Source organism: Carassius gibelio, chromosome A12 (genome assembly GCF_023724105.1).
Source record: "Carassius gibelio isolate Cgi1373 ecotype wild population from Czech Republic chromosome A12, carGib1.2-hapl.c, whole genome shotgun sequence".
In the NCBI taxonomy this organism is placed as follows: domain Eukaryota; kingdom Metazoa; phylum Chordata; class Actinopteri; order Cypriniformes; family Cyprinidae; genus Carassius; species Carassius gibelio.
In genome coordinates this window covers 10979054-10991630 of record NC_068382.1, presented here as the reverse complement: position 1 = coordinate 10991630, position 12577 = coordinate 10979054, and the positions used below count along the sequence as shown (strand labels likewise).

At 37.2% G+C, this 12577-nt stretch overlaps 1 protein-coding gene across 1 annotated transcript in view; it reads left to right on the top strand.

The window, feature by feature from the left end:
* Positions 1-5016: 5016 nt before the first annotated feature.
* Positions 5017-12577, top strand: part of LOC128025636 (uncharacterized) — a 37480-nt gene continuing 29919 nt past the window's right edge. Inside the window, exons 1-2 of the mRNA XM_052612130.1 lie at positions 5017-5106; positions 6168-6278. Coding sequence (XP_052468090.1) covers positions 5017-5106; positions 6168-6278 — 201 coding nt within the window. The remainder of the gene's footprint in view (positions 5107-6167; positions 6279-12577) is intronic.

Sequence of the window (12577 nt, the reverse complement as noted above, 5' to 3'; positions counted from 1 at the left end):
TCGTGAATTTCCGTGGCTCCCTGGCGGAGATTTAAGAGTTCATCATGGGTTGAAAGAGGAGTTAGAGCCACCCGAACACTTCCTGGAGGTGGGTGGCGAAGGCATCGAATGAGGATAGAACCGGACTCTGGGAGTTCCAAAGAGCCTCCGCCCATTGTAGCGCTCGTCCGGTGAGGAGAGAGATCACAAAGGCGACTTTGGTGGCCTCATTGGGGAATTTACTGGTATTCGCGTTGACGAACAGTGAGCACTGCAGAATAAACCCACTGCAGCCACTCGGTTCACCCGCATAGCACGCGGGACGTGCAAGGGGCGTGCTGTTGGTGGTGGAAGCACTAGTTTCGGTGGGTGGTGAAACTGACTGTAATACTTGGCGGAGGGCAGTCACCATTTCAGTGAACGGGTCCGAAGCCGCTCCCTGAGCAGCAGCGTTAACATCCATGGGAGATATGAAGTTCTGTTTTATGGGCTGGAATCCTGTCACATCCACACAAGGAGAGGAGGAGATGGGTAAGTGTTTACGTGAAGCTTTATTAACATAGGACTTTTAACAGAGCAAGTAAGTGTGGTCACAGACGAAGAATCTTCAAGCACTGATCACATAGGTGAGTTCAAGCACAAGGCTAGGCCAGACAACAAAGAGTCACTTCCCTTAATCGCTGTGTCTGAATCTCCACAGAGTCACAATATGATCCACAAGAAGCGGGTAGAACATCCATAAGAGCGTCCATGCAATCTCGATTCCAGCCGGTGAGTGAACGAGTGAGGTGAGTATTTAAAGGTGTGGTAATTGCTGGTGCAGGTGCAGGTAATCAGTATTCAGGTGACGGTTCACGTGAGCGGTGCATGGGAGATTGAGTGGATGGTGACTGGCAATGGTGACTGGGGCTGAGGGAACGAGCTGAGGGTGTGACAGCGTTAAGAATTTTTAAAATTAAGTGTTTTTTTGTTTTTTTTTGTCCCATCCTATACATTTTATGATGACGTTACAATCTAACTGTTTTAGTTGTAGTAATGCCTTTGGTTAATTTTTTTTCGAAAAGGACGTATATCCAACTAAAAATACAATATATTTCTTCAGTAATCCATCGGATGTTTCTACTGTTGAGCACAGGCAGGCATCATTTGTTACCATGGTAACCACTTTAGCGGTACATGAAGAGTTCTCATATCATTCATAAGTACAGTATGGAGTGCCACAATGTAACCAAGTCTTAAAACGAAGTCTTGGCATAATAATCCCTTTCTTAAAGTTAATTGAGTCTTGAGATAAATGTTTTAAGCTAATTAATCAAAGTACATTTTCTATGTATTAGATAAAAAAAAGAAAAAAACATCATCTACAATAAGTGATCAAACGCATAAGAAGATAGAAAAAGAGCGATTTTCTCCTTGAAAAAACAGTTCGCACTACAATTCCCATGCTCCTTTTTGTGAGGAGCTGACCAATCACTGAGCTCCAAAGCTTCAGGCAATGGAGCAATTAATGCTGCTAATGTAAGTCTAGCTATCCTGCTAGCTTGGGTGTTCAGTGCTATATGCTCTTGCAAAAATGGATTTATTTCCAGTTGGGTTTGCAAAAGATGCTGTTTTCTATATAAATTTGTTTAAATATGTTTTATATGTGTGTAAAAGGAAAAAAAAGTGTTAAAGTATATGTATGTGAATTTCTTGTCAGTGATTTAAGAGGTCAAATTTTTTAGTGCATTCCCTCAATGTTACCGGTGCAGGAAGGGATGATTAAGCACGCTTAGCCTTACTAGTACCTCCTAGATCTCTATGAATGTTCTTGCATTATTTGTTTTGCACAAATTGTAGCTTTTATTTTTATAGTATTTGTATTGTGAGTTGTTACTAACTTGAATAGCAATAACAATTAATACTTGAAATTGGGTTTGTTTAAAATGAATGAACATGGATGTAAAAGCACTTTAGGATATATTTATAGTTCACTACTATAAACATTTGGATTTGATACGTGATATATTATTGTCATGCGACTGAACCTTCTTGAGAACATGATTTGAACCAGTTGATATAAAGTGAAATGTTATTGATTGGTGATAATTCATGAGATAGACAGAATATGAATGTAATGAGCTTTTGGATTTCCTCTGGCCAACCCATAGGTCAGGTTTTTTTTTGCCAGATTCATTCCAGTGACGCACATGGATTGGAAGTCACGCTCGACCTGGAGTTGAAGCCTTCCGGTTGAATTGGGATTGGATGTTCGTACCCTGAAACCCCGAAAGATTCCCAGCGTACGTTGGGTGGCGAGCCACGGACCCACGGGCATAAGTCTATGCGCAGTTTCACTTTCCCTTCTTCACGGATTGTGTGGTAGGATCCATGAGCACTGGCATACTGATACTGTCACGACACTGATTCAACCGAAGAAAAAAAGGGCCCCAACGAGCAATAAAACTATTTTTGGAACTGGGTTTTATTTCTTTTGTTTTTAAGGGAAACTTATGCCGGCTTTATTATTTTCTTATTTCTTTATGTACATTCTCTGAACTAAATTGTTACACTGTTTGTTATTGTTCCTGTTGTTAAACAAAGAGTGATCACAATAACACAAATTACTGTTTCCTGTCTTTATTGATGTCAAACCACTGGCTCTTAAAGATTTAGCATCTTCTGTTACTGGTCCAAATACTGTTAAAGATAACTAATTACCTGTTACCCTGTTACTATATCGTAAGAAGGGTTACAACAAGGCTCAGTACTAGGACCATTGCTTTTCGCACTGTACATGTTACCCTTGGGAGATATCACCAAGAAACATGGTGTTAGCTGTAATGCTGTTATGCTGATGATACTCAGCTCTATATTTCTTTGCAGTGCGCTGAAAACTGTACATTTGCAAAACTAACAGAATGCATAGCTGATAATTTTTTTTTTTTTTAAATACAATTTAAAAAAACCTGGATGACTAGTAATTTCTTACTGCTAAATTCTGAGAAAAACTGAGGTTTTAATTATTGGACCAAAAACCTCATGTAATAACCTAAAACACTATGTAAAACTTGATGGCTGCTATTTTAACTCCTCAACATCAGTTAGGAACCTATTACTTTTATACTATTATAAATTTGATTGCAATCTTTCATTTTAAAACCATGTTTCTAGCATTTGTAAAACTGCATTTTTTCCATATTAATTTTTTTTTTATCTAAATTATGATCTGTGCTCTCAAATTCAAATGCATTAACATTAATTCATGTATTCATGACCTCAAGGTTAGATTATTGTAATGCTTTATTGGGTGGTTGATCTGTGTGCTTAATAAACAAACTACAGCTGGTTCAAAATGCAGCAGCAAGAGTTGTTACTAGATCCAGGAAGTAGGACCACATTAACCTGGTTTTGTCAACTTTGCACTGGCTCCCTATTGAACAATAAATACATTTTAAAATCTTGCTAATTATTATTATTCTTATTATTAATATTATTATTATATTACTATAAAGCCCTGAATGGGTTAGCTCCTCAATATTTGAGTGAGCTCATTTCACATTATAGTCCTTAATGTCCACTGCAGTCTCAAAACTGGGCATTTGATAATACCTAGAATATCAAAATCAACTGTGGGTGGCAGATCATTTTCCTATTTAGCGCCCAACCTCTGGAACAATCTAGCATTGTTCGGGAGGCAGACACACTCCGTTAGTTAAAATCTAGATTAAATCGTATTTCTTTCATTCAAATCTATTAAAGGATTGTTAGGCTGAATTAATTAGGCCAGATGGAACTGCCGGGAACACTTCCCGTAGCACCCAATGTACTCGCTACATCATAAGAAGAATGACATCTACGATAATCTTAGTCTGCATCCAGATCAGAAGGTGGATGAGCACCTAGAGACAACCTCTACTGCCCTGGATGTCAGCGGAGAACATGTCAGCTACTGTAGATGCGCTCAAGAGACAGATCCCCTATAAAGACCTCATCACCTCGACAGCCATCAGCACAAGACCACGGGAACCAGAGTCCCAAGTCCTTTGCACCTGCGTTGTAGGCTAGAATGCTGGTTTCATCTGGCCAGAGGAGAACTTCCACTCCCAATGTTGTTGTTAATTTATTTTTTTATTTTTTTCTGTCACCGATGGAGTTTTGGTTCCTTGCCACTGTCACCTTTGGCTTGCTTAGTTGGGGATGCTTGACTAATTGCACAGACTAAACTGGATGATGACATCACTGAATCATCAATGAATTGACTTTAGTTTAAAAAATAAATAAAATAATATTAATAATAATAATAATAATAACTCTGTTATTCCCTTCTTGACAATCTATTTTCCTATTTAACACAGTAAAGATGCTTTGACACAATCAGTATTGTATAAAGCGCTATATGAATAAAGGTGACTTAATTTGACCACTTTCTGTTTCTGTAACACACCTTCTCATGCTCATAGAAGAGTATGGAAGAAATACTGAGAATTTATCACTACTGTTATTTAATGATATTATAAACTGAACTTTGTCGATCACAGACTTGACAAAAAGCAACTGTTTTCATGACTGGGCTGTGCTCTTGCATTACACAGCAATGGTATGAGCGGATGTATACATCAAGGGTGACATCCACTGTTCAATATAGAGAATGTATAGAGAAGCACCTAGACTATAGTGCAAGTGCATAATGGGAGTTTCCGGTAAGTGGTGCAGTTTTCCCTCATTATCATTCACTCTACCGACCTCAGTCCATTCCGACAGCTCTTGGCTTTGGTGAACAGCTTGATGCTCCTCCACCTCCTGGCAGACAGTGATGGCACCTCTGGTTGAGAGCAGCCAGCAGCTTGTCCCCCATTCCTTTCTCCTCCCAAACATGGTGGACGGCAACAGGCTTCAGATTCCTGGCGAACGGCACTAACTACTATGCTCCCGCTTGGATGGCAGCTACCCCTCCTCGACCCAGGAGTGCGACAGCGAGCTCTCCATCCCACCTTATCTTCCATCGCTCCAGCATCACTGTCTCGGGCAGCCACTGCCGGTCTCTGCTTCTTCCTCATGCCTGATCTCCTCAGCACCGTGATCCCCCTCAGCAAGGAGAGCTCTCTGACAGAGTGTCCCTCCTTTCTCCTGGGTTTCGGCACCAATGTAACAAAGTTCACAGAATGGGAAGAAGGAGGCAGGAACAGGCACACATTTAAATATAAAACTTTAATAAATAAACAAAAAATGAAAGTAACAAAGCGGCAGCCTCTCACAGACAACTGCCATATAAAACAACAACATGAAGTCCAGGCCTGTTCCTCTCTCATCCTTCACTGTAATTACTCCTCCTTTTATCCTTCTGGAGCTCCTCCAAGGGAGTGGTGCAAGTGTCTCTCATTATCATTTACTCCACTGGGCTGGCTCCATTCCCACGGCTGTCGGACCCGTCCCAATTGTAACATTATTTCAAGAAAGTGTCTTATTATTATGAGAAAGATTTATCGTTATTTAGTGAAAGCGTGTCGTTATTTTTAGAAGGTTTCTCTCCATTTCAATAAAGTTTCTTATTATTTCAGGAAAGTTTCTCATTAATACGAGATGTTAAGTCATTATTACGAGAAAGTTTCTCAATATAATAAGATATCAAGTCATACAGTGGGTACGGAAAGTATTCAGACCCCCTTACATTTTTCACTCTTTGTTATATTGCAGTCATTTGTTAAAATCATTTAAGTATTTTTTTCCCCCTAATTAATATACACGCAGCACCCCATATTGACAGAAAAACACAGAATTGTTGACATTTTTGCAGATTTATTAAAAAAGTAAAACTGAAATATCACGTGGTCCTAAGTATTCAGACCCTTTGCTGTGACACTCATATATTTAACTCAGGTGCTGTCCATTTCTTCTGATCATCCTTGAGATGGTTCTAAACCTTCATTTGAGTCTGGCTATGTTTGATTATACTTATTGGACTTGATTAGGGAAGTTGTAGAAAGTCAATCATCAATGCAGCCCTTCACCAGTCATGGCTACATGGAGCTTGATAAAAAAAACATCTGATGGACTCTGTTCTGATGAGACCAAGATAGAACTTTTCAGCCTTAATTCTAAGCGGTATGTGTGGAGAAAACCAGGCACTGCTCATCACCTGTCCAATACACACGCAACAGTGAAGCATGGTGGTGGCAGCATCATTTGGGGGTGTTTTTCAGCTGCAGGGACAGGACGACTGGTTGCAATCAAAGGGGAAGGTGAATGTGGTCAAATACAGAGATATCCTGGATGAAAACCCTCTCCAGATTGCTCAGGACCTCAGACTGGGTCGAATGGTTCACCTTCCAACAAGATAATGCTTTTTAGCACACAGCTAAAATAACGAAGGAGTGGCTTCATGACAACTCTGTGACTGTTCTTGAATTGCCCAGCCAGAGCCCTGACTTAAACCCAATTGATCATCTCTGGAGAGACCTGAAAATGCCTGTCCACCAATGTTTCAATATAACCCAAGATAACAGGACTTAACAACTACAGACCTGTGGTTCTAACATCTGTCGTCATGAAGTTGTTTGAAAAACTGGTTCTGGCTTATCTGAAGGACATCACTGGACCCTTACTGGACCCCCTGCAGTTTGCTTACCGAGCAAACAGGTCCGTGAAAGATGCAATCAACATGGGATTGCACTTCATCCTGCAACATCTGGATAAAACAGGGACTTATGTGAGGATCCTGTTTGTGGACTTTAGTTCAGCTTTCAACACCATCATCCCAACAGCCCTCCAGACCAAACTGACCCAGCTTTCTGACAGATAGGCAACAGTTAGTGAGACGGGGGAATTCATGTCAAACAGCCGCTCCACCAACACTGGTGCTCCTCAGGGATGTGTTCTCTCTCCTCTGGTCTTCTCCCTGTACACCAACGACTGCACCTCTAAAGACCCCTCTGTCAAGCTCCTGAAGTTTACAGACGACACTACAGTAATCGGCCCCATCCATGATGGAGACAAGTTTGCTTACAGACAAGAGGTTGAGCAGCTGGCTGTCTGGTGCAGTCTTAACAACCTGGAGCTGAACACGCTCAAAACAGTGGAGATGACCGTGGACTTTAGGAGACCCTCCATCCTGGTTACATCCCTGCATCTTACTCAATCCTATTCCATTATCATTTATAGCACAAATGTTTATACACTTATTGATATAAAATGCTTTAACTGGTAGTTCGGTGCCTTCGCGTTGTTATCACCCTCTTCTATGTGGATTCCATCTGATCTTGCACACACCACAACTCACTGTTGCAAAATCATCTCCACTGTTGCAAAACCTCAACTGTGCGCATGCGTCTGTGGAACCAGATCATAGGCTTAAATGTTTCCCGGCTTAACTGTTAAAAGCAGATGATTGGCTTTCCAGCAGGAGGTGTGGAGGTGCATACAACCAGAATTGCAATTACAGGTTTTCCTTACATAGTTGAATGGAGAATTGAGGAAGTGGCATGTCTCTTATAAACTGTCTCTGACGCGGCTGACGGCTGAGTGCAAATGATCATAACTGATGGACGACTATGCCTGGGAAAAGACAACAGTAGTCCGGCACCGAGATAAGGAAAAGAAAAAAATCCCAAGATGAGGCCCGTGCATCACTTTTAGGTACTTTTATAATCCTGTTAAACTTGGATTTTGATAACATTAAGTTAATAGTGTGTTTTAATGTCGGCCACATCTGCCTTAATATTCTCTGAGTTTACATATTCCCTTTCGAAAATTAACCATAATTTTACTATGAAAAAAAGAAGACATGGTTCTTGTAGCAATGGTAAATACAAATTAACCATGGCTTTGATACTTTGATACATTGCTTTAAATAATAATTTACGAATTGTTCAGATATTTTTTGTGGTAATAAAAACAGACTTAAGCGAACAACAATCTTTTTAAAAAGCCATAAAATGCATTATATAAAAACAACGAGGCAATAATTATTGGATAATTAATAATAATTGAATAACACAGCACATTATATCAATTGAATAATTCATAACACATTATGAATTTTTTTACAATAAAATGCATAATGTAACACAAAATAAACAATTTATGTACAATACATAGAATACAAATGCCTGCAAAGGGCGCTAAAAGACCTGATAACTGCTGTTGTAACATGATGATCAAATACTTGTTTAAGTTATTATAACTTAATCAAAACAACCCAACTGCAGTTTGATTGATGTTGCTTGGAGGGTGCAAAAAAAAAAAAAAAAGACAAAAAAATCTCACACACACACACACACACAAATGTATGTGACTGCAACAGAGAGCATTTTTACAGAAATTGGCGAATAAAATAAACATAACTGGCATAAATCTAAAAATAATTACATTTAAATCAAGGTCTGGTCCTAGAGCATAAACACAAAATGGAATGAACTTTCTGTCTCATACACTCTCTCACACACACGCACGCACAGAGAGAGAGAGAAAGAAAGAAAGAAAGAGAGGTAAAAGGTCCTTCTCTCTCTCTCTGTGTGTGTGTGTGTGTGTGTGTGTGTATGAGATATTTATTCATGCTTTATACTATAAATCTATGTATAATAATTTGCAAAATCAGACAAACAAATATATCAGACAACAACAAATTCTAACTTTGACCAAAATACAGATTTGTCTATGTATTTCAGAATGTTTAAATATATATTCACAAAATATATATCATAAAGTTGTGAGGAGAAGTTGAAATGAAAATTAAAAGAAAAGAAGTGAAAATTAAATGAGTCCTTATGGACCTCTATTGGATATATGTTGTCATTGCACTTCCTTTCTTTAATTATAATTTTTAAAGTGTTTACACAAACTAACAGATGCCAGTATTCTATCCCTAACACATAGAGCAATGTCCAAAAACAATTTTGAAAATCATTTTCAAATTATAAAAATAATTTAAATAATTTAAATAATAACCAAAAACGTTATCCTTTTTGAACACTGATTAAAGGATATACATATAAAATGTTCATACACAGCTTGAGTAGCAAGATTGTGTTCAGTTTTAACTATTTCTTCCATTTTGTATTTTTGGGTAAGAAAAGAAGCACTTCTTCCTGTACTAGTGTCTTGTATTCCAACATAAGAAAATATTTCTGGAATCTACATCTGAAATTGCATGTATTTAAAGTTTATGTAACCTATCTCAGAGTGTAGGGGACATGGATCCATTTAAACTTCAGACACAAATGTATAAATAGAACTAATGTTTTGTTTTTAACATAAAACATTGAATACTGATATTTGAAATTATTTAAAACATGAAAAAAGTTAGAAAATAGAAAAATAGTCGAAATGTGAAATTAAAACCGCCAGTAGGTGACAGCAAGATAATTTTAATGAGTGAGTCATTGAGATTCAACCGATTCATTAGAACCGACTGATTCATCCAGAAAATTTGACCATGTTAATGAGTGAATCACTGAATGTGAATGCTGACAACTGTGGGATAGCCAGGTCAGATAAAGCCAAAGGTCACATATAGACCATGTTTTGTTCAGGCTCCCAGTCAAGGTTTTACTGCTAGTTTATATCCTGAAGTAGAGCAGAATCAAATCACCCAGCACAAATAATTCATACAAGCATAGTGAAGAGCTTTGCATGACTGAACGAACAGATACAATTTCCTGTTAATAGGTTGTTCTAGACAATAATGCATTAATGTGTAGATGTGTACCTTTAGAGTCTTATAAACTATTTAGGTCCAATGTAAGCTGTGTTGACAAAAAGTAGGTCTAGTCTGTATTTGCACATTTTCGTCTTCACTTTAATTTATAATTATAGATGAGTCATGCCCATTAAAACTACTATTTTGCACAAAAAATAAAATAAAAAATAATAATATATATATATATATTAGTTACATAAAATGCATGATCAATATCTGCTAAGTTGCAGTTTATTAAATAAAATAATGATTTGTTTTTTCAAGAAGGTCAGGTTTTTAACATCAGCCTGTAAGCTAAATTAAAAAGCCTTTTACATTTATTTAGAGTACTGCTGATGATAACACCAAGTGAGCGAGGACCAGTCCTGTAAATGGCCATCATCTATTTTTCCTGTTTTTAAATGCTATTTATATATATACATTTATACAATACATTTTAATGTTCCATGTAAAGGTAAGACATGTTTGCAAGATAAATGTATTGAACTGTTGAGCAAAGCACTGTGTGTTGGCTGTGTGTGTGATTTTGTTTCGCAGCTTACCTGCAGATGTGGCTCATTGGCTGGAAGTCATAATTGGCCAGTCGCTCAGAACAGCTGCCCACTCATGTAACCCAACAGAGGCCTGTCTACTTATGTAATGTCAATATTAGCTTTTCTCATTAACAGCTAGCACACACTGAATTATCGGAAACCAATGATGTGAATAGACACCCACACATTTTTAGGCAAAGCTCCTTACAAGGTCACTCATTTGTTCCAACTTGCATAGTATACAGCATGTATACAAAAGGAATTAATTAAATAATTTAACAACACTATCTGTCGTCACATGTCACCATTTTTACATGCCATTTAAAGCAAACAAAGAGTGACTCATCTTTTCTGAATTATTAAAATATTAGTGTTTGTGATGCTATAGCATGAGCCCAGGAACTAGTGCAACCCAGGAAAAGCTTTGCTTAAATGTGTGATATCAATATAGCTTTCATAAATGCCCACTGAGTATTCTCAACTGAAATGAGTAGAGGCTTGGACCCAGAAACTGTTTTCCTTACGTCACGTCAAACACAACAAGCAGATTGTGTTTGCACAACACCAAGTGTATTGCACCTGTTCAATAGTTGAGTTTACTTAGCCCTTTTCATCAGGGTTTTAAACTACCTGTTGTGTTCAAATGATGAATTTAATTCAGTGGTCAAATGCTGCCCCTACACAACTTCACAACTTTCAAAGTTGTTGGGTTGCTGTTCTTTTCACAACTCTCAGCTGTTGCCAATATAATTTTACACAACAAAACTGAAGACAGATATATATTAGATATATAACCTGCTAAATATGTCTCAGGCATCTGCAACACATCTTGCTTTGAAACTTCAATCTTTGTGATTGTCTCTCATGAATGAGCACTGATTTGCCTCTTATTTTGGCCTTTTGTCATTGGTCTGCATGAACTGTTTGCATAGTCATGTAGTTTAATGTAATCATTTTATAGGCGGGAGGCACAGATGCCCAATATAGCAAGCACCACACCAATAAATCCTGTTTTTGGTTTGTTTTAAAAGTATTTTCTCCATGTTGCGTTTATATTTAATTCGAACCGCACCAGTGTTCATTTGGAAGTTGACCGAGACCCATCCTTTTAGTGGTCTCTGTCCGATTGTTTGGTGTGCCCCAGAGTTCGGATGGCAGCATTAAGCAGTTAAAACAGAGTTTGTTTTTTTCGACAAACATGACAAGTATGAACACACCCTAAAAATTTGGGGTCATTAATATTTTTTATGCTTTAAAGTAGTCTCTTTTGTTCACCAAGGCTGCATTTATTTGATTAAAAATACAGTAAAAACAGGAAATTTGTTAAATATATTTAGAAAAATGCTAAATTCTCAGCAGCCATTACAGTATTCAGGGTCAGATGATCCTTCAGAAATTATCCTGACATGCGAATTTGGTACTCTTATAAAAACAGCTGAAACTAACTTGTACTTCTTAATATTTTAGTGGAAACCATTTCATTTATGTCTCATTTAGTTTTACATTTTAACACTGCATTTGTTTATGACCATTTAACACAACATTCATAGTGTGGTCACTGCTCTGCCTATTGTTGTGTTTTAAATTTGATAGACTTGTTTTATCTATTATTATTTCTAAGTTTTTATTCTAATCTGTACAGCACTTTGGTCATTTTTTTAATGTGCTTTATAAATAAATATTGTATTGCATTGTATTGTTATGTAATTGTAAAACTAAAAAATAAACTAAAAAATCTCACTGATTTCAAATTTTTTAATGGTGTATGTTCCAGTTACATGAATGCATCATTAAAGCCCATAACAATTAAAAAGTAAAGCCCATAAAAAAAATTAATTCTTGGGAGCAATTAAATAACAGGCCAAATAATAATAATACTAATAATTGATTAAATTTTAAACAGTGTGAGACTAAGATTTTTGTCAATATGTGTGATGTTTGGTATTACAATTAACTAGAGGCAAGTTAATTTGCAATATCATGAAAGATGTCATTAAATATGTTTTGCCTTTCATATTTTAACATACCAAAACTCTCTGTGTCTCTGCTATTTTACTTATTGTTATATCAGTTGGGAAAGGGGAAACAAAAAGGCTATGGAGTTATATAAAATATATATTATAATAAATATATATATATTTGAAACAAAACTTAGACGCATATGAAATACAACCTTACTGCAAGATTTCTTAACACCCCAGTGGCAAATTTAATTTATGACGGTGAGCGATTTTATGCCTGAGCTCTTGGGCTTGGTGGATTGCTGCTCAGCAAGACATAAAATGCATTTATATATTTAGAAAATGTCAGAAAGATCTTGCAACCTATTTGATGAACATTTGTATGCTGGCTAAAGCTACACTCAGCTGTTCTTTCAGATCATGCTCAT